General features: G+C 37.8%; 1 protein-coding gene across 1 annotated transcript in view; it reads right to left on the reverse strand.

The window, feature by feature from the left end:
- SLC9C2 (solute carrier family 9, member C2 (putative)) overlaps positions 1 to 22,793 on the reverse strand; it is a 100,662-nt gene that overhangs the window by 38,030 nt on the left and 39,839 nt on the right. The window contains exons 9-13 of the mRNA XM_006867098.1: positions 16,169 to 16,337; positions 9,395 to 9,476; positions 6,221 to 6,384; positions 5,499 to 5,591; positions 1,880 to 1,977 (exon numbers count right to left, since the gene is read on the reverse strand). Of these exons, the coding sequence (XP_006867160.1) occupies positions 1,880 to 1,977; positions 5,499 to 5,591; positions 6,221 to 6,384; positions 9,395 to 9,476; positions 16,169 to 16,337 (606 nt within the window). The remainder of the gene's footprint in view (positions 1 to 1,879; positions 1,978 to 5,498; positions 5,592 to 6,220; positions 6,385 to 9,394; positions 9,477 to 16,168; positions 16,338 to 22,793) is intronic.

The raw sequence follows: 22,793 nt of genomic DNA on the forward strand, positions 1-22,793 counted from the left end.
GCAACCCATATTGAAGGCTGTGGTCTTTGATCTTCATCAGTAAATATTTTAAGTCCTGGTAGCTTCCAGCAAGCAAGTTTGGATATCTGTGTATCACAAGTTGTTAATGAGTCCTGATGCCACATTCTTCTTCATATAATCCATCTTCTCAGATTATTTGCTAAGCATAAATGAATAAGTATGGTGAGAGAATAAAACCCTAGTGGATACCACTCCTAATTTTAAACAATTCAGTGTTCTCTTGCTCTGTTCTAACAACTCCCTCTTAGTCTATGTACAGGTTCCTCATGAGCACAATTAAGTATTCTGGAATACTCATTCTCCACAATGTTGCCCATAGTTTATCAAGATCCACATAGTCGAGAGCCTCTGCATAGTCAATTTTTGCACAGGTGAGCATCTTTCTGGTACTCTCTGCTTTCAGCCAAGATCCATCTGCATCAGCAATGACATCCTTCATTCTATATCCTCTGGCAGTTCTGACTTGAACCTCTGGCAATTCCCTGTCAATGTATTGTTGCAGTCATTTTTTAATTATCTTAAGTAAAATTTTACGTGCAGGTAATATTAATGATACTGTCTGATGATTTCCACATTCCATTGGGTTACCTTTCTTTGAAATGGACACAAATACAGATCTATTTCAGTCAGTTTTGCCAGGTAGCTGTCTTCCAAATCCTGGCATAGATGACTGAGTACCTCTCTAGTACTGCTTCAGTTTGTTAAAAGACTTTAATGTGTGTTTCATTGACTACCAGAGTCTTGTTCTTTGCCATTGTCTTCAGTGCACATTGGACTTCTTCCTTCAGTACAATTGACTCTTAGTCATATGCTATCTCTTGCAATGGTTGAATATTGTCCCTTTCTTTTTGGTACAGTGACTCTGTATATTTTGTTCCATCTTTTTTTTTTTTATGCTTTCTGTAGCATTCAATATTTTTCCCATAGAATCCTTCAATATTGCAAGTGAACACTTGATTTTTTTTTTTTTCAGTTCTTTCAGCTTGAGAGATGTTGAGCATATTCTTCTCTTTTGGTTTTCTAAAGTCCAGGTCTTATCCTAGATAGATTACCTAAAATGTTAATTTACATAGCCAGGATCTCTTCTCATTGGGCCAGGTTTGCCTCACCATTTTATTTTGGACCATCCATTACGAAATGCTTGCCAAGATTATGATCAAACATTATCTGTTGCCCAGAAGTTGATCCCAACTCATAGTGATCCTACAGGACAGTATAGAACTGTCCCAACATATCCAACCTTTAAACCTTTATGGAAACAGATTGCCACATCTTTTTCCCGAAGATAGGCTGGTGAGATCCAAGCACAGATATTTCAGTTAGCAGCCAGGTGCTTAACCACTGTGGCACCAGGAACCAGATATTACTATATCTTTAAGACACTGAGCTTTCCCCAACACACCTAAAGGTATCTATCAGTGCCAGCTGTTAGGTCCATTCCCCACCCTAGGGAGTATTCTCTAAGTAGGCTCCAGGTTTCCCTACCTCCCCTATCCAGTAGTTTAGTGACTATAATGTCAAAGTGAAATAAAATTTTAATAATAACTGAAACTATATAGCTTCTCTTTCATAGATCCCCTAGGCGCTTATCTAATTATATTGCAATCAGAACTTGCACTAGAATCTCCTAATGTCATTAGGATTATCAAACTTGATAGAAAAATAAAATGAGTAAAAGAAGAAATCAATAGGTGGTTAGTTGAGTGGGCAGATGGACAAACAGAAAGATGAATGGATGGATATAGATAGATGAGACAGATTTACCAATCTGTTTGGATATTTAATTCTCAGTTTGTTTATTCTTTATCACATACCTACTTAATTTGAGGAATATCAATTAAATAAGCATTAAACTTACTTTCCTTGGATGGGGCAATAGCTTTTGGTTGCACCAATTAATATCCGGGCTGCCTCTACAGTGAGGATTCCTTCATTACACTGTTTTTCAAAACTACTCTAAACATAAAATTTTAAATTAAAATTATTAAGAATCAAAACATAAATGTAATATGTTTTCCTTAACTCTTACACAGTCCCCGTATTATTACTGAATTCACATATGAAAATATACTATTACCAAAAAATTATAGCAGGAAATAAATTTCACTCAATTCAATTACTTACTGAATACCCATTTTTTTGCAACGTACTTTCCTTGATATTATGAAGGATACAAAGGCTCCTAGTCTCAAGAAACTCAAAATCTAAACAGTTCTATCTACTCTATTTCAATAATATAAATAGCATCAGTGGTACCATTTTTCTACAGCAGGAGAGATTGCGCAGAGCATCATTTTAAGTGTAACTTTTAACCTCAATTCATCAAGAGATTCTTCATAATCAAAAGACAAAAGTGTCACTCCCCCCACCTCCACCCAAAAAAACTTTTAGATGCCTCTCACACTGAGCTCAGAGGTTAAAGTTCCTCCTAGGATCACTGCATAAAACTCACCCTCAAAGATTGACCATGTACTCTTGCCTATTCATTATTTATACACAATATCTCTAAGCTAGGTTGTTTTTAGCATATTTTATCAAGTTCTACAGTATTAAGAATGATAATCCCTGAAGGCAAAGAAGAAATTCACACTATTAATTTCTTGTGGCATGAGCCCCTATGTTATGCAAATATATTTTCTGCTAGCTAAAAGATTTTTGGTGAAAGTCCACCCAAAGTCACCTCCAAAGAAAGGCTTAGCAATGGACTTTTGAAAGGGTACAACCGTTGTTTACTCTATGGAGCAAGTTCTACTCTGACACACATGGGTTGCCAAGAGTAGGAACTGAATCCACAGCAACTGGTTTGAGTTTTTGGTTTTATTTCTGGAGGCAACAGTTACTCCTTTCACTGCTCCTTTTTCCAAGAGTTAGGAAAAGAATCCACCCATAATAGTTTTCATAAGGTAATATGCAAACTTTAGGGCTGCCTTCTAAAAGCAGTAAGGACAAAGGGTGAGAGAAACAGAGAAATCGTCAGCAGCCAGACTACAGAAAACTTTGTAACTTGTGTTTATTGTTGGGTGCTAATGAATCAATTCTGACTCATAATGATCCAATGTGACAGAATGGAAAGGCCACAGAGGGTTTTTTTCTAGGTTGCAACCTTTACAGGAACAGATTTACAGAATTCCGGCTCCACCCCCGTCCCTCAAAATCAGTGGGTGCTTTCACACTGCCAACCTCCCAGTTAGCAGCTGAGTGCTTAACCAGTGTACCACCAGGGATCCTATATTGTATTTATACTTTGTCTTATATAAGTAAGTTTTTTTTACAGCATAGCATATATTCTCACGAGATACTCCTTGAACACCATCCCTGCCAAAAAAAAAAAAAAAAAGTGAGGGGGTAAAGAGGATGGGATTCTCTGTACAAAGGAAATGTTGCATTCAGTATCCCTTCTTGGAAAATCTCAGTCCATATCAAAATGTTAAAAGCTCTGAGAAGTTCTACAAGAAAGTCTTTAAAAAATAAATTTCCCAAACAAGTACAATACCTTTTTGGTTTTCACATAGTTTGTTACTAACATTCTATGGAGCAAGCAATTTTTGGATCTCACTTTGGAAAATGTTGTAGGCACTAGGGAGCCATCATAAGATTTTAAGCAGAAAGGTAATATGGTCACATCTGTCTTGTAGATATATTACTCTGACATAGGGAGCTCTGGTAGTGTAGTGGTTATGAATCGGGCTGCTAACCTCATCAGCAGTTTGAAACTACGAGCTGTTCCATGAGAGAAAGATGAGGCTTTCTGTTCCCATAAAGATTTATAACCTCTGAAACCCTGTGCAGGGTCACTATGAGTCAGAACTGACTCCACAGTACTTAACAACACAAAGAGTAGTAAACTTGGAGGCAGAGAGACAAACTAAAGGTAATATTATCCAGGCAAGGAATTCTGATGGCTGTTTTTGTGATTTATTAGTGGAATGTACATACAAGAGAGTGAAAACATAGCATTGATATTTTGTACTAAGGATAAATATGTTCTCTAAAAAGACCAGACTTTCTGGTCTGCTAGAGACTAGAGGAATCCTTTAAACAATCTTCTAACTTGGAACTGAAATCTCTCCTGGAGGTCACCTCCCCCCCCTCCCCCCCCAAGTAATGGACTGACCTGTAAAATGAACCATTAATACCATCAGGAATGTGCTCCTTAAAACAATCAACTGTAGGAAACCAACAGGGCAGCACTTGCCCAAAAGCAAAGATGAGAAGGTAGGGAAGGAGCAGGGGAACCAGACCAGGGAACCCAGGGTGGAAATGGACACAATGCTGACAGAGTGTGAGGACTGCACCTAATGTAAGGGAACACTTTGTGCAAGAATTACTGAATATAAAACCAATTTGCTTCCTAGACTTTTACCTAAAGAACAATAAAATGTTCACAACAAGAAAAAAAATGCATGTTACTGAAAGAAAACAAGAAAAGGCATTTATAGATAAAAGAGAGACTTAAACATATCAGTAAATTACAATGTGTGGACCTTATTTAAATCCAATTTGAACATTTTAAGGGTGAAAATAAGTATCCCATTTATGATGGAAAATTTGAGGATCAGAAATTTGACAACTGACTGAATATTTGATGTAATTAAGGAATTATTCATTTTAGTTGCAATATTTGTGTATGAGTCGGTTCCGACTCCACGGCACATAACAACAACAACAACAACAACATTTGTGTTTTACTAACTCTTGAGAATATTTTCTAATTTAGAAATACATTCTGAAATATTTATAGATGATCTGTCTTCTTTTGTATATGTTAAAAATTCTTAATATTAATATGCTTTAAACAAAAAGTAGAAAAGAAGGATTTTGTGCATGTTGTATATTTTATATACTTGTGATATTTAATAACATTTTTCCTATAAGAATATAATCTAAATTTAAATGTACAATTTAATAAAATTTATTTAAATTGGCAATATGTTTATTCTAGAACACTTAAACATTAGAACTACATTCTAAGAGAACTTTAGCCAGATTTGTAAGTTTAACTTAATATATGAGGATGCTTCAAAATTTTGTGGAAGAATCTAATTAAAAGATAATGGAATTTTTCCATGGACTTTTTGAAGCCCCTTCTTATTTACAACAATGAATTAAACACTTGAGAAGATTTTGTGTTAAAGACGCTTGATATGCTAAATTTATTAACATTTAAAATGTTTAAGAATTTTTAATTAAGCGTATATATGGTACTGAACATTATTCAAAGGTCCCTCCAAAAATGACTGCTAAATTTTTCAAGACTTAGAATAATCAGGTTTATGGCTTGAATTTAAAGTAAGGAAGAATATATTTTCTAATTTTTATTTTACAATATAATTAACCAAACATTAATTTTTAACAGCCAACAGACTATCAAAAGGTGAAAAAGAAGTTTCCTAGTCACCTGAAAACAAATAGCACATAAGGGTTAAGGACATTACAAAGCAAATAAATAAAATGCAAGTTACGTAAGCAGTACCAACCATTTGTATCACAGATATATGCAATCTGGCTTCTTCTATTAAATCTTCATCTGTTAGAGACGCCTCTTTTTGATTATGTGAAACATGGGAAAACTTAACAGCATCAGACTGATACAGAAATAAAGTTTAAAAAGATTAGTAAAAATGATTACCCTCTAAATCAATTAAGTTGACTTTGACTCGTAGGGACTGGTAAATGCTGTGCTCAACAGAGATTTCAGTCACTCATATCAGAATTGCTAAAATGGTACTTTTGTATACCTTGGGTAACATTTTTCTCATGTGACTTGTTGCTTTCAACTGTGGTGAAATAAATATTCATCTGAGGAGGTTTAGAAGTCAAATTCTTCACCAAACCAGGCTGTCCTTGACTACTTGGAAGCAGCCTTGCTTTCTGCTTTTTTATAAATTCTTAGGATGGGAGAGATTCCCCAGTGCCTTTGCCCAGGGAAACATCAGATTGGCAGAAGGCATTGGTTATTATTCCAACAGCCAGTTTGTAAAAACCACCAATTCTCCAAAAATAATCCTATGTTTGGCTATATCAACAAGATCTCTTTAGAGAAGTTGTTTCACCAAGATGGAAAAGCTAGTGAATGTATCTTCTCAGTTTTCTGACATTTAGTTAGCAGACCTAAGTTGTTTGTAATAGGCTAAAGCAACATAGGCAGAGTCAGGGAGGGAAAGGAGGTCTATTCGTTTGGCAGGTGTTATTAACTCACAGAAATGTGTTCAATCCTGGCTTTTCTTTCCACTAGTGTCCAATTCACATTTGTCAAAATATTCTCTGTTTTAAACAAAGTTATCGTGTTCTTTATTATCTCCTGTATGTGCTGAATGACATTTTTCATGGCTATTTGTCTCGGGAGAGAAATAGAACACAAACCTGTGGCAAAGAAAAACATGGTTCTTAATACAGAGCGAAGACAGCCCTAAGAAGCAAGCAAACTTTCTTGACAGTCCACATGAAATCTTGAGATCACTTAGATAGCTAAAGCTGACCAAAGACCAAGGATATTTTTGTCTAAACCTTTCCAGAAAATTACCCTGTTAGCTGTATAGCTCAACTTCATCTAACTTAACTGCTACTTCAGGGCACCCAAATGCTTCTCAAAGTATTTCTCAATGTGTTGTCTACCTTATTTCTCAATAAGGGCTGCTTAGCGTAGTGGTTACGAATCGGGCTGCAAACCTTAAGGCTAGCAGTTGGAAACTACCAGCCGCTCCGCGGAAGAAAGATGAGGTGTTCTCCTCCCGTAAAGATTTACAGACTCGGAAACCCTGTACAGGGTCGCTATGGATTGGAACCGACTCGACGGCACTTAACAACAACAACAACATTAGACTAGACAAATTGCTGGGTTCCGCTCCATATCTACAGAGTCAGCAAGGGCTGAGGATCTGCATTTTAACAAGTTCTTCAACTGATTCTTACCCATAATTAAATTTAAAGGCCGCTACAATGAAGGGCCTTCAAATTTGATATTTTAGTTTCCTGGCCAGGAAATCTATAAATTCAAATATTGGAGCATTTTTCTTTTTTGAGATATGAATCTGAAGTTATAGCTGTGAGCCTCACTTAGCAAAGAGAAAATTTTAATTTGTGAACGAGGTTAGCCTACTCACTTATAACTCCATCTATCCATAGAGCTTTGTCTCACAATAAAGAAAATTCTGAGGTTACTTAATGCAACCAAAAAATTGTAGTGGGAAAAAGGAAAAGCAAAACAAAACATTTCTATGATAATAAAAATCCCTTGGTAATCTAGATTTTGAGGGTCAGAGTAGGCAGAAGCACGAGAGAAACTCTGAAACCACATCCTAAGTAGAAAGGGCAGGTGGTCTGGATCCATGCTAGCCAAAGGAAATGGGGGGGGGGGGGATGGGGGTGGTAGTGTGCTGTGGAGTCGGTTCTGACTCATAGCGACCCTGTATAGGGTTTCCGAGGCTGTAAATCTTTATGACAGCAGAAAGCCTCATCTTTCTCCCGAGGAACCGAGGAAACGCTGGTAGGAAGGGACATATGAACAAGCCTTCAGGGATGGAATTAACATCACACAATGAATAAGCACTTTGGGGCTAACCCACAGTTCAAACCCACCAGCTGTTCCACTCCAGAAAAGACATGGCAGTGTGCGCCCTTCCATAAAGATCAAAGCCTAGGAGAGCCTATGTGTCAGCTCTACTCTGGCACCGGAGGGCACTACTATGAGTAGAAACGGACTCATTGGCACCTAACAACAACAATAACAGTACTTCAAGGGTGACGCAATGGTTAAGCTTCTGATCGGAAGAGGTCAGTGAGTCAAATCGGGGAGAAAGCACTTGGTGATCTGCTCCTGTAAAGAAAGACTGCAGCCTAGGAAACCTCATAGGGAAGTTCTACTTTGTTATACAGCGTCATGAAACAACTTCACTAACCACAAATGACAACAGCAACAGGATTTTACTGATTCAAGCACACCTTTCCATGCAGACAAAACAAGCCCATAACTTGAAGAAAAAGAAAGCTGCCCCAAACCTGCCTCATTTACTAGCGCGACTCACACATTGGAGCCCTTGGCTTTGAGGTAAACTGTCACAGGAAGTACTGCAATGGTGTTTATGTTCCAGGAACTGGCAAGATTGAGAAGATACAAGCTGATGGATGAACCCACAAGAACAACAAGAGCACTTGTGGGTTGTTAAGTGTCATAGAGTCAGTGTGACTCACAGCAAACCTGTATAAGGTTTCCAAGGCTGCAAATCTTTCTCTCATGGAACAGCTGGTGGGCTTGAAACACAGACCTTGTGCTTCACAGACCAGTGCTTATCCATTGGTGCCACCACACACCCTCTTTTGTGGACAGGGCAGGTAAATTCATCATATTACTTTCCTGTCTAGAACTTTCCTTCGGCACTGCCTTTCCTTTGCCCTCTCATTATTTCTATGTTCTTCAAGAAACCTACTCACTAATTTGATTTATCAAGAAAACTGGTATTTGGAGGTGAATACCCTAATTAAGGAGTCCTAGTGTGGCACTGTTTACGAATCGGGCCGCCAACCTTAAGGTCAGCGGTTCGAAACTACCAGCTTCTCCACGGGAGAAAGATGAGGCTTTCTACTCCCGTGAAGATTTACAACCTTGGAAACCCTGTACAGGTCGCTATGGGTCGGAACCAACTCGACGGCACTTAACAACAACAACAACAACAAGTGTGGCACTGTGGGTTAATGCGCTGGGCTGCAAAGCCGTTTGAACTGCAAGGTCATCGGTTCAAGCTCATCAGTCACTCTAGAAACCCTATACAGAGTCGCTGAGGGTCAGAACTGACTCAGCGGCACACAACAACAACCCTAATTAATGATCATAAATATTTTTGACATAGAAAAAATTTAATTCTTAATATAAATTAATAAATTGATATTCTGTTTTGCTGTGAGTGTGTAGTAAGGAGTCAGGAGTATAAATCTCAAGGAGTCTGATCAATTCTAGATACTCTGACAAAATTAGGTCTCTATATCAGCAAAGATGCAGATCAGCACATGGAATATTGAACTGTACTAAGGCCAGACTTGGGCTCCTGGTGTGGCACTATAGGATTGACAGTGGACTGTGAACCACAAGGTTGGAAGTTCAAATCCACCAGCTGCTCCTCAGAAATCCTATACAAGTTCACTATTAGTTGGAACCAACTTGACAGCACTTAACAACAAGGCCATACTTGGACTCCTGGTGTGGTTCTGTAGGACTGAACCAATGAAATACAACATCTATATATAATGAATTAGAGAAAATAAATGATTTCTGAACCAAATACTTGAGCACCACAGGAAATAACCTCATGACCCCAAAATATATAACCTGTTTACATTATTTCCCCAAGTTAATTAGTGAAAGATAGGTATACTTTACCTAATGCTTTGGCGGACTGACTCATCATGTATGAATTTATTCCCATAGTCAATAATGCTATCACTTGTACATAGAGTATACACTAAAAACAAAGGACACAAAGAGTCAGAGCCAAAATACTAATAATTTCTCCAAAGGTTATCATTGTTCAAGTAGCCACCAACAAAACTCTAATCCACATTTTAAAATCTTGTCTTGAATAAGTAGGCCCATTTTGTGGATACTGCCAGAGCACAATAAATAATCTGGGACATAAATTAATTTTCTATCTAAATGAGGGACAAATTGATTTTGTATTTTCTGGGATAAGAACACTGAAAGGAGAACTCTCCACAGTTGTTACTTTCATCAGCAGCCACACAAAGACAGCAAGGTGGCACCCATCATGTACACAGGTGTGGACCCTACAGTGTGAGGCGACGTCTTCAGCAATAGTAGACACCGGTGACTATGGGTAGAAAAGGAGATTGTATTTGCCACCAGTATTTACTGTAGCTGTACACAGAGGCTCTGAAGGAGACAAAGAATTGTGGTGGTGTCTAGTAAGATGTGATAGAGAGGCAGAAACACAGCCACGCTATAGGCCTTGCCTGTGTGACTTGGGGCCCGATACTTAACTATGCCAAGCCTCTTTTCACTATAAAGTGGATTTAATAGCAGCATCTACCTCAGAGAGTGTTTCCCAAATTTGACTGATAATAATCATGCTAGTTAAGCATTTCCAGGCCCCTTCCCTGGATCTTCTGACTCTGTATATCTGGGGTGGAACCAAGAAGATTTGTAATAGTAAACACATTTGGAAAGCATTGTAAGATAATATCCAGATGTTTGTTATAGTGTTGCTGATTTGATTTTAGGCCAGTGCCTTGCACACACACACAAAAGTGGAAGGATTTCAGATGTTACTTATTGTATTTTTCCTTTGACATATGGAAGGACCCAAAGTCTTTGTAAAACTATAAGTGTGTTTGAGCCTCAAATTTATTCCCAGTCCATACCCACAGATATAAAGTGTAACTCTTCAGGGAAGATATGGTAAGGAATGTGATACTTTGTCAAAAACATTCTTGTTTTAGGATTAAGGGCACCTGAATTCTTTTCCTAACATCTACATACAGAAAGCTTTTTTATTTATTTATATTTTTCCCAGTGGTGCTGTTTAGCAGTGGACTGGTAACCACAAGTGGCCAGCAGTTCAAACCCACCGGCTGCTCTCGGAGGCGCTATACAGGGTTGCTATCAGTCAGAACAAACTGGATGGCACACAGTTACAATATGGAGAGGGTGACAGTTTCTTCCCCCCAAAGGAAAGTATTCCAGATCTCCTTGATGCTTTTGAGACAGGAGCAAAATAGCAAAGAGGAGAAAAGGCTGGACTAGAAATCAGATAATATCAGGAAAATCTGTCCATGTACATCTAAATTAAGTTCTTTGGGGAAACGGGTCTTAAACTCGTATTATTTAAGTGATTTTCTCCTTCCCAAGAGCAGATTTCTAATTATTCTGAGTGAGAAGTAGGAGAGGTAGTCTTAGGGATTTCTAGCAGCTATCTGGTGCTGTCAGATCAGCATTGGACTACTAACCACAAGATTGGTGATTCAAAACCACCAGCAGCTCCTTGGAAACACTATGCAGGGTGGCTATGAGTCACAACTGATTCGATGGCACTTAACAAGTGAAAGAAGTCACACTACGAAGGCAGCATACTCTATGATACGGATATGTGACATACGGGATAAGGTAAAATTACAGTCAGTGAAAAGATTGGTGATGGCCAAGGGTTTAGACCACCATTCACCTGTCAGTTTGTCGTATTGTTGTGACTTGCATGTTACTGTGATACAGAGCTAAATCAACAGTATTTTAAAGACCAGCAGAATTACCCATGGTGGGTAGATTTCAGTGGAGCTTCCAGACTAAGACGGACTAGGAAGAAAGAGTGTCAGAACACTTCAGCATGGTTGTTGTTAAGCGCTAGCAAGTCAGTTCCAACTCATAGTGAGTCTGTATAGTTTCCAAAGGGCATCTGGTGGGTTTAAACTGTCAACCTTGTAGTTCACAGTCCAGTGCTGATCCCACCACACCACACCAGGAGTCCTAAACTCAAAACCTTCTGAATAAGCAGCAGAACATTGTCAGATATAGTACTGGAAGATGAGTCCCTCAGGTTGGAAGGCACTCCAAAAATGACTGGGGAAGAGCTGCTTCCTTAAAGAAGAGTTGACCATAATGATGTAAATGGAGCAAAGTTTTCAGGACCTTCATTTGCTGATGTGGCACCACTGAAAATGAGAAGAAACAACTGCCAACATCCATTAACAATCAGAATGTGGAGTGTATGAAGTATGAATCTAGTAAAATTGGATGTTGTCAAAAATGAAATGGAACACATAAAAATTGATATCCTAGGCATTAGTGAGCTGAAATGGACTGGTACTGGCCATTTTGAACCAGAACTACATATGGTTTACTATCCCAGGAATTTCAAATTGAAGAGGAATGGTATCATATTCATCATCAAAAAGAGCATTGCAAAATCTATCTTGAAGTACAATGCTGTCTGTGATAGAATAATATCCACATGTCTACAAGGAAGACTAGCTCACACCACTATAATTCAACTTTACGCACCAATTACTAAAACCAGTGATGATGAAATTGGATAATTTTACCAACTTCTTGTCTTTGAAGTTAATCAAACATGTAATCAAAAAGCATTGATAATTATGAGTGACTGGAATGCAAAAGTTGGAAACAAAGAGGAAGGATTAGTACTTGGAAAATATGGTCTTGATATTAGAAATGGTGCTGGAGATCACCGGATAGAATTTTGGAAGACCAGTTACTTCTTCATTGCAAATACCTTCTTAAACAACATAAAAAGTCTTGGTGTGGAGCTGTAGGATAAGCACTTGACCACAAGATCAGTTTGAACCGCAAGGTTGCTAGTTCATACTCACCAGTCACCCCTCAGAAACTCTATACAGGGTTGCTATGAGTTGTAAATGACTCGACAGCACTTTACAACAAAATAAATGCACATGTGATCCTCACCAAATGGAATTCACAGTAATCAAAGTGACTACAACTGTGGAAAAAGATGTATCAGCCCCCAAAAGGCCAGGTATCAACTGTGGAACAGATCGTCACCTACTTATATGCAAATTCAGACTGAACCTGTAAGAAAGTTAAAACAAGTCAACAAGAGACAATATATGACTTGAGTATATCCCACCTGAATTTACAGATCATCACTAGAACAGATTTGATGCACTAGACACTAATGACTGAAGACCAGAAGCATTGTGGGATGACATTAAGAACATCATACATGACAAAAGCAAAAGATCATTTAAAAGAAAAAAAAGACAAAAATGGATGTTTTTAGAGACTCTGAAACTTGTTCTTTCAAGTAAAGCACCTGGAAGAAATGAAGAAGTAAAGGAGATGAACAGAAAATTTCAAAGGGCAGCTCAAGGAGACAAAGTCAAATACTATAGTGAAACATGCAAAGACCTGGAGTTAGAAAACCAAAAGGGAAAACCACACTCAACATTTCTCAAGTTGAAAGACCTGAGGAAAAAATTCAAGCCTTGACTTGCTGTATTGAAGAATTCTATGAGCAAAATATTGAATGATGCAGGAAGTATCAAAAGAAGGTAGAAGGAATACACAGAGGCAATGTACCAAAAACCTGGCCAGTGATCAATTATCTTAAGAAGTAGCATATAATCAAGAAACAACACTACTGAAGGAAGAAAGTTCACTGAAAGGCCCCAAGAAGTGATGGAATACAAACTGAAATGCTTCAACAAACTGATGCAGCACTGGAGGTACTCATTTGTCTATGCCAAGAAGTTTGGAAGACAGCGACCTGGCTTGGCTAACTGATAGGAGGAGATACATATTTGTGCCCATTCCAAAGAAAATTGACCCAAAAGAATGAGGGAATCATCAAACAATATCATTAATATCACATGCAAGTAAAATTATCCTGGAGATAATTAAAAAACGGTTGTAGCAATACATTTACACAGAGCTGCAAGAAATTCAAGCGAGATTCAGAAGAGAATATGGAACTAGAAATATCATCATTGATGTCCGATGGATCTTAGCTGAAAGCAGAGAATACCAGAAAGATGTTTACTTGTGCTTTTTTGACAATGTAAAGGCATTTGACCGTGTGGATCCTAAACTGTGGGTAACATTGGGAAGATTGGGTATTCCAGAACACTTAATTGTATTCATGAGGATTCTGTACATAGATCTAGAGGCAGTTGTTAAAACAAGAGGATAGTTAATGGTTTTGAAATCAGGAAAAGTCTGTGCTAGAGTTGTATCCTTTCACCATACTTATTCAATCTGTATGCTGAGCACATAATCTGAGAATATAGATTATATGAAGAAGAACAGGGCATCAGGAATGGAGACTTGTTAACAACCTTTGATATGCAGATGATACAGCCTTGCTTCCTAGAAGTGCAGAGGACTTGAAATACAGATGAAGATCAAAGACTACAGCCTTCAGTGTGAATTGCACCTCAATGTAAAAGAAATAAAAATCCTCACAATTGGACCAACAATAATAATAAACATAATAAACAGAGGAAAGATGGAAGTTGTACAGAATTTAATTTTGCTTGGATCCACAATCAACACTCAGGAAGCAGCAGGCAAGAAATCAAATGATGTATTGCATTAGGCATATCTGCTGCCAAAGATCTTTTAAAATGTTAGTTTAGAGTCCTGATGTGGATAAACACAGGAATACTAACCATAAGATTGGCAGTTTAAAACCACCGACTGCTCCTCAGAAATCCTATACAAAATTGCTATGAGTTGGAATCAATTGGCACCTAAGAACAACAAAAAAGTGTTAGTTTAAGGACTAAGGTGAGCCTTGGTGTTTTTAATCGCCTCATCTTTGCATAGTGGTCAGACTGCTAACCTCAAGATCAATAGTTTGAAACTACCAGCTGTTTCACGGGAGAAAGATGAGACTTTCTGTTTCCATAAAGATTTACAGCCTCAAAAACCCTATACATGGTCTCTATGAGTCACAACTGACTCCAAAGCACATAACCACTACAACCATGCATGTGGAAACTGGACAATGAAGGATAGATACATTTGAATTATTGTGTTGGAGAAGAGTATTGAAAGTACCATGGACTTCCAGAAGAACAAACAAATCTGTGGTGAAGAAGCACAGCCTTAGAAGTTAGCATGGCGAGACTTCATCTCTCATATTTCAGATGTGTTGTCAAGAGGGATCAATCAGTCCTGGGACAAGGATATCATGCTTGGAAAAGTGGAAGGCCAGGGTGAAAAAGGAAGACCTCCAAATGAGATTGTTCGACATAGTGGCAGCAGCAATGGGCTCAAGTGTAACTATAGTAGTAAGGATGGCACAGGACCTGGTGGTGTTTTGTTCTGTTGTGCGTAGGGTCACCATGAGTCAGAATAAACTCAACAACAACAACAGGGGTTCAGAAGAAGGGGAGAGAGATGAACTGATAGAGAACCAGATATTTTTAAGCAATTTAATTATTCTATAGGATACTCTATGGTGGACACATGACATTAAGCATCTGTTAAACCCATCGGATTATATAGCACAAAGAGTGAAACTTAATGTAAACTATGAATGGTAGTTATTAATATTCTATCAGTATTGGCTTATCAATCATAAACAATCTACAGGAATGTAAGATGTAGATTGGAGAATAGGAGAAACAATTTGCAGGGTGTGGAGGTATATGAGAACTCACTGTAGTTTCTGCACAATTTTCCTGTAAGTCAAATACTGCTCTGAATAATGGTGGTGGTGGTGTGCCGTGGAGTCGGTTCCAATTCATAACAACCCTGTATAGAGTTTCCGAGGCTGTAAATCTTTACAGGAGCAGAAAGCCCCATCTTTCTCCCACGGAACAGCTGGTAGTTTCAAACTGCTGACCTTGAGGTTAACAGACCAATTTGTAACCACTACACTACCAGAGTTCTAAATAGTAGTCTATTAAAATTGTTTGGATTAATCTTAAAAACATAGATCCTTAATTAAAAAATTGACAAAATCTTTCTTCCCATAGTATACTTTGGTGTTGTTAAGTGCTGTCGAGTCAATTCTAACTCATAGTGAGTTACAGGGTTTCCAAGGTGGGTTTGAACTGCGGGCCTTGTGGTTCACAGTCCAGGGCTGATCCTACAGCGCCACACCAGGAGTCCTTAGCCAGCATTTCACTTTTTTGCTTTAGAGATTAGAATGTGTAGATAAATGCATTCTTTTTATCATGCTTTTGACAGCTGTTGAAAAAACAGCTAACATTTATTAAGCATGTACTAGATATCGGGTACTTTACTAAGTATTAATATTATTTCTCAGCATATTACTCAGTCCTGACTCATAGTGACCCTAAGTACAACAGAACATAACATTGCTGGGACCTGTGCCATCTTCACAATGACTTTGAAGCGTGCATCATCTTAATCCTCAGCTGAGGTTTAACAAGGCAAAGGAACTTGCCCAAGGTCAGCCAGCCCGTGAATGGTGGAGCAATGATACAAACACACCTTCTTCTGATACCACATCCATAAAAACTACAGGCTTGTTGGTCCTCTTCATACTGTAAGCATAAATATACTCTCCTCTGAGTTCCTTTCTACTTAGGAGAATGGATTTCTAAAATCTAATTTAAAAATTATTATATATTATGACAAGTGCTACAAAATAAAAACAAATAAATAAGAATGAATGTAAGATATTATTTTTCCTACCATGTGTGGTGCTCTTATTTTTGTTTCAGCCAGATTAAAAATCTCAGGAGTCAAGAGTAAACTAAAAACGCCTTTAATTCCAGACCATGTGATAATGATTCCCCATCTCCAGTTGTAGTCATAATTCAAATGCATGAAAATAGGGCTAACTAATATAACAGTAAGCAACCTGTGGAGAGAGAAACATTAAAAAGCATAAATGACACCTTACCTATTAATGTTATTCATGGTTGAAACCATGTTCTAAATATTGAATTTCATATAAAAATTTTCAGGGCAAAGAAGACAATCCAGTTTGTTGAGAAGTTGCTCAGACTTTCTGGGACTAAACAAATCTATTGTCTAAGTTTTACATACAGTACTCAAGTGTTCAAAAAATGATGCTAGATTTAAACTAAAGAATTTCTTGCAACTGTTATTGTTAAGCGTCATTGAGTCGGTTCTGACTCATATAGCAAGGTGTGCTTGAGCTGCCAACCTTGTGGTTCAAACTGACTTTGCAGTCCAATGCATTAAGCCACAGTACCACATCAAGACTACTCCCCTCTTTTAACCTTGAACCAAAAGTATCCCCCCGACGTCAACTTTTAGTGAAATAATAGATCGGCATACAAAATAAAGGACACTGCCAATGAGCATGGTGCTCCATTAAAAATAAGCCAAACAAACAAAAAACACATCTATAGGAGATCAAAAGGTCAACAATTACTCTATAGCAAAAATGTAATTACAAAGGAGCGGGGAAACTAGAGTATTAGAAACAGAACAACCAGAGTGCAAAGAGAATGCTGAGACAGTATGAAAAATGTAAGTATTACCACTGAATAATTTATATAGAAATTGTCAAATGGGAACTTAATTTACAGCCTCCGAAACCCTATACAGGGTCGCTATGAGTCCACACAACCATGCATATTAAAAATGGACAATGAATAAGAAGGATAGATGCATCTGAATTATTATGTTGGAGAAGAATATTGAAAGTACCATGGACTGCCAGAAGAACAAACAAACAGCCTCAGAAGCCAAGATGGTGAGACTTCCTCGCTCATACTTTGAACCTGTTGACAGGAGGGATCAATCCTGGGACAAGGATATCATGTTTTGTAAAGTGGAAGGCCAGCGTAAAAGAGGAAGGCCCTCAACGAGATGGACCAACACAGTGGCAGCAGCAATGGGCTCAAGTGCAACTACTGTAGTAAAGATGGCACAGGATCTGGTAGTGTTTCATTCTGTTGTGCGTAGGGTCACTATGAGTTGGAACAAACTCAACAGGAGTATGTGTGTAAACTTCTACCCAAAATATAATCAAATGTTATTTCAAAAAACAATGATAAAAGATCCATACATATGTAAGGAATTACCACTAACACTAGTTTGTGCTGTTTGGATTTGGTGGTAAATTCCTGGATGTGGGCGGATGGGACTTCATTCAGGGCTTTTCCTACAGAAAATTGGCAAGCTCTATCTATGCACTGAAAGGTTATAAAAGGACTAGATTCAGAAATCAGGTCAGCAGGACATGCAGATCATGGCCCAAAACTAAAACTATTCTAGAGGCACTTACAAACTTAGCTCAGTCAAATTTTTCTTGATCTCCCACACAAATGACACACTAAATGTTATATAAATAATTTCAAGTTATACTTGCTTCCTCTACAGTCTGTTTTTCTGTAAGATGCTGTACCAAAACTTAGAATCTATCTTCGGGTGACATGCAGTGTGAGGGCTTCAGTACTGACCTGCAAACAACTTGAAACAAATGATAGTCCAGCAGAAATGAAATCATACATGTGAGAGAAAGGGGGCAAGCATTCTCACCATAGTCTCCTCCCCTTCAGATCGCTCTCCTTTAAGAAATGGTTCTACTGCCTCATTCTCTGTCATCCTCTATCATCAATACCTCTGCTCTAAACAAAACCACAGAATCACAGTCTACCAAGCTTGTCTCTTGATATGAAAAAGGGTACTTTCAGACTTTAGCAAATGAGTCTGTTCCTCAGAAAAGTCTAGGTTTTAATGACTTCTAACTCACTGGGGAATTGGAAAAATATTTTTTGCAGGTCAAAAAACTGAACATGAACTGTTTGCTTCTTTAAGTATTCCATCATAAAATCTTGAGCCTCTTTGCTTTTGGCTAAACAAAGAGACGACCATATATGAAGAAATGAATAAAGCAAAGCACATTAGTATATTTCAGAATGAACAACCTTGGTTTTTTAAGTGATATTATGTTTTTGGTGAAAGTTTACACAGAAAATTAAGTTACTATTTAATAATTTCTATACATATTGTTATTCTATAATATACAAACGACTTGAAACAAATGATAGTCCAGCAGAAATGAAATCATACATGTGAGAGAAAGGGGGCAAGCATTCTCACCATAGTCTCCTCCCCTTCAGATCGCTCTCCTTTAAGAAATGTATATTCTATACACATACAGTGAAATTTATTAATTTTTTTAATAATGTATCAACATTCTCATTATTTCCATTCTGGTTGTTTTGTTTTTATTAATCTAGCTTCCCTGATTCCTCTTGCCTTTTCATCTTTGCTTTCAGTAAATGTTGACTATTTGGTCTCACATAGATAGTTTTTGATAAATGAGCACAGTACTCACGGCTGATTTTTTTTTTTTTTAATGAACTAATCTGTTATTTAGCTGAAAAGTGACCTCTGGGAGTGGTATCAGTTCCAAGTTTAAAGGGTATCACAGGGTGACAGTCTCAAGGTTTCTTTAGTCTCTACTGGCCCAATAAGTATGGATTTTCTATTTCTTTTTAAGAATTTGTGTTTTGTTCTACATTTTTCTCCCATTCTATCTGGGACCATTTATTGTGTTTCCCCAGTCAGATTGGTTGGTAGTGGTAACTGGGAACCATGTAGTTCTTCTGGTGTATGTGGGATATTAATCCTGAAGAACAATTTCTTCCTTGAGTCTTGGGTTTCCTTCTTTCTCTTTTACTCCATATGAATAAAAACCAATAGTATCTTAGGTGACCATTTGTAAGCTATTAAGAATACAGACACTACTCACTAAATTAGACATAGGACATAAACTTGATGAATTAATAATACCCAATTTTATAGTGGATATTGTGACCCTGGTGAGGCTCTGTAGGAAAAGCTCTGAACTGCTGATCACAACGTCAGCAGTTCAAATCCACCAGCTGCTCCTTGGAAACCCTATACAGGGTCGCTATGATTTGGAACTGATTCAATGGCACATAGCAACAACAAATTGTGGGGTTTTCCATCTATGTTCCCTCTTCAGAGCTGACATAACCATCTTCCAACTAATAGGAATTCTGTCCCTCACTGGGCACTGCCCCATTCAATATTGGCTAGAGACTGGTTGATGCAGGAATACAAAGATCTGTCCCCCTTTCTCAATATGAAGCAACTCTGAAGAACAACCAACCTCCATAGCTCTCTCCTTAAATCAGCTGAAGTTTCAGTTGAAACCACAATGAGAGTCAACTTTCTCCTATGCCTAATCCTGTCTTCCTCATTACCCAATAAAATTTCTGCAAACAACTTTCCTGGTCCCATGCTCAAAATCAATTTCCAGGAAAATCTATCTATGACTCCTGTGAGTATGTAAATCTGGCACAAAACAGGTATTTCATAGATTCATTCAGTCCTTTCTTCCAATGAGTTATGAAGCCTCATAACACATTATGTGAGCCTTCCTTATGAAGTTTATCTTTCCTTTTATTACAATTTGCTGTTTATTCACGTTATCCTTCCAACTACACTGTAAACTTCATGAGGAGAGGAACTGTATTTTACTCCTCTCTATAACCCTTGAGACTTCAAATAGAAAGTTCTATCCTGTTCACACAATGACTCTTTTTCCTGGGGTTGCTATTTTCCTAGGATGGAGTTGAGGAGGACAACCAGAGACCAGTGAACAAAAAAAACACCCTCTTCTTTGACTTCTAAATGTAAGCTTACAAGTTCCTAAAAATGATGACTTTGAAAAACATCAGAAAAAAAGTTCAGATAAAATCTCTGTTAAGATGAAAATCCACTATAATTTCCCTTTTCCAATTTATATCTTACCAATGGTAACTCTTGAGGTCTAAATATGTTTTAAATATCTTATAATGAATTTCATAGTTTTTATTTTTCTGTTTATCAAAGATGCTGGTCATCTCACAAAATTATAGTTTTCACTCTACCTTCAAAGGCTATTAATTTTAAATGCTCTTTCAAGTTTTTTTTTCACTTACTCAAGGGTATTAACAGATAATAGCACAAATTTTCTATTAGTCTTAAAAATAAAATGTCAAATGTGGTGGTGGTGTGTCGTGGAATCCGTTCTGACTCAGAGTGACTGTATAGGGTTTCTGAGGCTGTAAATCTTTTTGGGAGCAGAAAGGCTCATCTTTCTCCAGACATGTCCTGTATTTTATATAAGAAAAGTACAAGACTCTCTTGTTCATAATTCTAATGCCTCAGTAGTTGACAGTTTAGCTGTTTCCTAACTTTTCATTACTGTGCATATTACCAGAAGGAAGGTTTTTTGAGTACATTATTGTCCACATTTTTGGTTCACCACTCGTCTGTCATTTTTTCACACCGTGGTGACTTGTGTGTTGCAGTGATGCTAGCATGTATGCCCCCAGTATTTTGAATAACAGCAGGGTCAGCCATAGTGGACAGGTTTCAGCTGAGCTTCCACACTAAGACAGATTTGGAAGAAGGAGAAATGGACTACTTCCAAAGGTTTAGCCACTGAAAACCTTATAAATAGCAGTAAAACATGATGAATGGCACCAGAATATAGTGCTGGAAGAAGCACCAGATGAATAGGACCAGAATATTGTCAGATATAGTGCCAGAAAATGAATTCCTCAGGTTGGAAACAACTCAACACACAACTGGGGAAGAGCTGCCTCCTCAAAGTAGAATTGACCAGGATGACACAAATGAAATAAAGCTTTTGGAACCTTTATTTGCTGATGGGAAACAACTCAAAATGAGGAGAAAATCTGCAAACATCCATTAAAAATTGGAAGATGGAATGTATGAAGTATGAATTAGGAAAGTTAAAAGTTGGCAAAAAAGTAATTAGTTCATTGAAATGAACTGGTATTGACCATTTTGAATCTGACAATCTCATGCTTTACTATGGCAGGAATGACACATTTAAAAAGAATGGTGTCATACTCATCATCAGAAAGAACATTTCAAAATCTATCTTGAAGTATAATGCTGTCAGTGATAGAATAATATCTATATGCCTACAAGGAAGACCAGTTAATACCACTATTATTCAAGATTATGCAGCAACCATTGATGATGAAATTGAAGAATTCTACCAAATTCTTCAGTATGCAATGGATCAAACATGCAATCAAGATATATTGGTAATTAGTGGTAACTGGGATACAAAGGTAAGAAACAAAGAGGAAGGATCAGTAGTTGGAAAATATAACCTTGGTGATAGAAACTGTGCTGGAGATAGCATGATAGAATTCTGCAACACCAATGACTTATTAATTGCAAATACTTTTTTTTTTAAGCTTTTATTGTGACTTTTCATGTCAGCCTCCTGGCTGCCAGCACACCACCTTTCTGTTTCCATAAGACTAGAATCCTCAACTGCTCGCTCTCTCCATGCCATCACTTCTCCTCCATCTCTGGTGTTGCTGCTTCTCATGCTCTTCCCTCTTTATGGTCCTTTCACCATATCCATCTAGCAAGATGAAAACTATTCCATGGAGATTCTATCTTCTTCCCCTTGCTCTGAAACTTAACTCCCTCTAGAAAACTTGTAAGCAAGCTACTTTGTGCTTTTATATCCCCCTTTTTAAGTAACCGATGTCTGAATTGCCCTTCCCTATCAACCTTGTGTACTGAGGGGATAGGCTTGATCCTTGATGTGAAGACTCTTGCCCTCTCAGTTGGTATTTTAAGATACTACATCCATAAATAAGGAGCTCTGGTAGCAAAGTGGTTATGAGTTAGGCTGCTTATCTCATGGGCTGCTAAACTACCAGCAGTTCCATGGGAGGAAGATGAGGCTTTCTGATCCCATAAAGATTTATAGCCTCGGAAACCCTATACAGGGTCATTATGAGTCGATACCAACTCCACGGCACACAGCCACCACCACTACCACATCCATAAATAAAGGTCAAGTTCATTGAATTGTAGCAATTTATATTGCTTCCTGTATCTAACTTTTTTATCTTACTCTAGTCGAGTTCCAATCATCAAGCCATCCAAGATAGGTCAAATAGGTACTATCTCATTGCAAATACCTTTTATAAACAAAATAAAAGACTACTATACACACGGACCTCACCAGGAGGAATACACAGGAGTAAAATTGACTACATCTGTAGAAAGACAAAGTGAAAAGACTCCATATAATCAGCCAAAACAAGGCCAGGGGTAGATTGTGGAACAGCCCATCAATTACTCATATGCATGTTCAGGCTGAAACTGAAAGAAATTAAAACAAATTTGTGATAGCCAAAATATGACCTTAAATATGTTGTTGTCAGGTGCCACTGAGTCGGAACTGACTCATAGCGACCCCATGCACAGCAGAACGAAACAATGTCCAATCCTGGGCCAACCTCACTACCGCTGCCACACTTGAGTTCAT

The sequence above is a fragment of the Chrysochloris asiatica genome, unplaced genomic scaffold, assembly GCF_000296735.1.
Source record: "Chrysochloris asiatica unplaced genomic scaffold, ChrAsi1.0 scaffold00100, whole genome shotgun sequence".
NCBI classification, from domain to species: domain Eukaryota; kingdom Metazoa; phylum Chordata; class Mammalia; order Afrosoricida; family Chrysochloridae; genus Chrysochloris; species Chrysochloris asiatica.